At 38.9% G+C, this 2,669-nt stretch overlaps 1 protein-coding gene across 1 annotated transcript in view; it reads right to left on the bottom strand.

Moving 5' to 3' along the window:
* Nucleotides 1–924: 924 nt before the first annotated feature.
* Nucleotides 925–2,669, bottom strand: part of LOC108669479 — a 6,607-nt gene continuing 4,862 nt past the window's right edge. Inside the window, exons 5-7 of the mRNA XM_047884943.1 lie at nucleotides 2,284–2,662; nucleotides 1,558–1,679; nucleotides 925–1,517 (exon numbers count right to left, since the gene is read on the bottom strand). Coding sequence (XP_047740899.1) covers nucleotides 1,297–1,517; nucleotides 1,558–1,679; nucleotides 2,284–2,662 — 722 coding nt within the window. The 3' untranslated portion in view covers nucleotides 925–1,296. The remainder of the gene's footprint in view (nucleotides 1,518–1,557; nucleotides 1,680–2,283; nucleotides 2,663–2,669) is intronic.

Below are 2,669 nucleotides of genomic sequence, written 5' to 3'. Positions count from 1 at the left end.
CCGTTGTGGTCTTTGGCAGGCGACCCACGAAAACCCGGACCCGGACCAAATGACTAAATCCCGGACCCGAATCAGTCCGCCGGACCAGGCTCACGAAAAATGTTCAGCTGCAAATTATCTGAAACGTCGAGAAAATTTGAAGTTTTACATACAAATTATAAAATTTACTTAGAAAATATTCGAACGACCATCAAATGAGGGCCTCAGAAAAGTTAATTTTGTGATCGAACTATTCGATAGAGAATCTTCTGAAAGTCCAGAAAACATGAAATATTTGCATAGAATTTTTATCAATCTACTTAGAAAAAATTCGTCATGTGCGAGTGGCTCCGGCCGGAACCTTGCATTCGGGTCAGAGAAAAGTGCATTTTTCGATCGAAACATTCGATAGTCTACGTTCTGAAACCTCAAGAAAGCATAAAACATTTGTACCGAATTTTCGTCAATACACTTAGAAAAATTTCAAATCAGGACCGCGGTACCACGAACCCTTGTATGTATTTGGGTCACTGAGAAGAGCATTTTTCGATCGAACTATTCGTTAGAGAAAGTTCTGAAACGTCCAGAAAACATAAAACATTTTTTATCGGACTTTTCACATTGTATGTTAAGTCCTGCTGATTTTAACTGATTATTGATCTAAATTTTTTTCCACTCATTCCCTGAACTTTTCGCGCTTGTAGAAAACATGTCAACTTTCGGTAAGCTTTTGCGAACGTTCTCGCTTCAGGGTAGAAATTGTACTACCTTAAATATGGTTCGTTAGCAATGCTTAGCTTTTAATGCATGATGCTTAGTTTTATCTAGCATTTCGTATTCTAAAAGGGAAATCAATCTTCTTACTTCTCATTCAATTTTTATTTAAAACAAAGAAAACGCCGAGCAAATTCACCATATCGATATTGAAAACGTTTCGGAGTCCAGCTCCATAATCAGTTCAACAACCTGAAAATGAATAAAATAATTTCATATGTCAAATTCTAAAAGACATAAAACCAAAACATCTGGTTATATGCAAGCCTGAAAAAGGTCAAATTTTTACCCAAGTCATAATTTTACCAGCGTCAAAATTTTACCACGTCAAAATTTTATATACGTCAAAAGATTGCTAAAATTTTACCTACGGTGGCAGTCTTCTTGTAGGCCCGCGTGTTGCGTGCGTCGTTAGTCAGGGAAATAAAAGTCAGCGTAGCATCCAGCGTGTTGTACTAATGACTTAGAATCTTAGCACCGCTCCTCCTACCAGCAATACTGGTGCCTAACAAGGATGCATCCATAATGCTATTGCTACGGCGGCTAAGTAAGAGTGGCGCGGATGGTCCAGAGGACGAGTTCCTTGGTTCTGTCGTAGACGAAATATTGCGGGAAACTCGCGTGGTCGAGGCACGTCGCGTGGATGTGCAGTGCACGTGACCCGGGGCACGTGGATGCTGGGGCTTCAGGGCACGTGGATGCCGGGGCTTCAGGGCACGTGGATGCTGGGGCTTCAGGGCACGTGGACGAAATATTGCGGGAAACTCGCGTGGTCGAGGCACGTCGCGTGGATGTGCAGGGCACGTGGTCCGTGGCACGTGGAGGCTGGGGCTTCAGGGTTGTCCCTGGTGAGGGCGTCGAGGCGGTGCAGGAAATATTCGTAGCACGGAGCTACGACGTCGTATTCCGTGGTCGTAAAAACGTATCTGCACGTTAATATACGTTATTATTACTAATATATATTCAGGATAAGAGTTATACGTGAGTATAGAAGCCGGAAGTAACTCAGTATCTGCAAGTTAATATAAGTTATTATTACTGATATATATTTAGGATAAGATTAGTTATATACTATACACATTATCCTTGATATGTATCTCTATATTATTTAATAAATATAGAGATATCATTATAATTATATAATTAATGTCGTCATCCACTAACAAAAGCTCCAGGTAGCTGGCCTTAAAATAAGAGTTTCACCATAATTAATTGAATAGTTTACCAGAATTAATTAAATTAGAATTCTTGTAAAATGGCCGAGGAAATTCATATACATAAGACTAACCAAATTAATTACTTAATTATTTATACAGAATGAACCTTAATTCAATCAGCTACAAACGTAGACAGAAACTATACACGTCAGAGTTAAAATTAGTAACAAATTTTTAATTACTTTTATTCAATAATTAAATAATATTTCAATCAATATTCAATTTAATAAATTAATTTAATGATATTTTTTCAATATTTAATTGTATTGATTATTATTTAATTATTAATGAAAGCGGCTAAGGCAGAGCTGACCTCTTCTCTAGGGCGACCAGCAGCGTCTTGCAGGGCGGCGCACTCAGCAGGCGGTGCACGGCCGCGAAGAACGCGTCCGTCAGGTCATTGTTGTAGACAACTGTAAACATGAGGTCATTGTTGTAGACAACTGTAAACATCAGGTCATTGTTGTAGACAACTGTAAACATCAGGTCATTGTTGTAGACAACTGTAAACATCAGGTCATTGTTGTAGACAACTGTAAACATCAGGTCATTGTTGTAGACAACTGTAAACATCAGGTCATTGTTGTAGACAACTGTAAACATCAGGTCATTGTTGTAGACAACTGTAAACATCAGGTCATTGTTGTAGACAACTGTAAACATCAGGTCATTGTTGTAGACAACTGTAAACATCAGGTC

This window comes from Hyalella azteca, unplaced genomic scaffold, assembly GCF_000764305.2.
Source record: "Hyalella azteca isolate HAZT.00-mixed unplaced genomic scaffold, Hazt_2.0.2 contig16562, whole genome shotgun sequence".
NCBI classification, from domain to species: Eukaryota; Metazoa; Arthropoda; class Malacostraca; order Amphipoda; family Hyalellidae; genus Hyalella; species Hyalella azteca.
The sequence above is the reverse complement of the archived record's forward strand: the minus strand, read 5'-3'. Positions and strand labels throughout refer to the sequence as shown.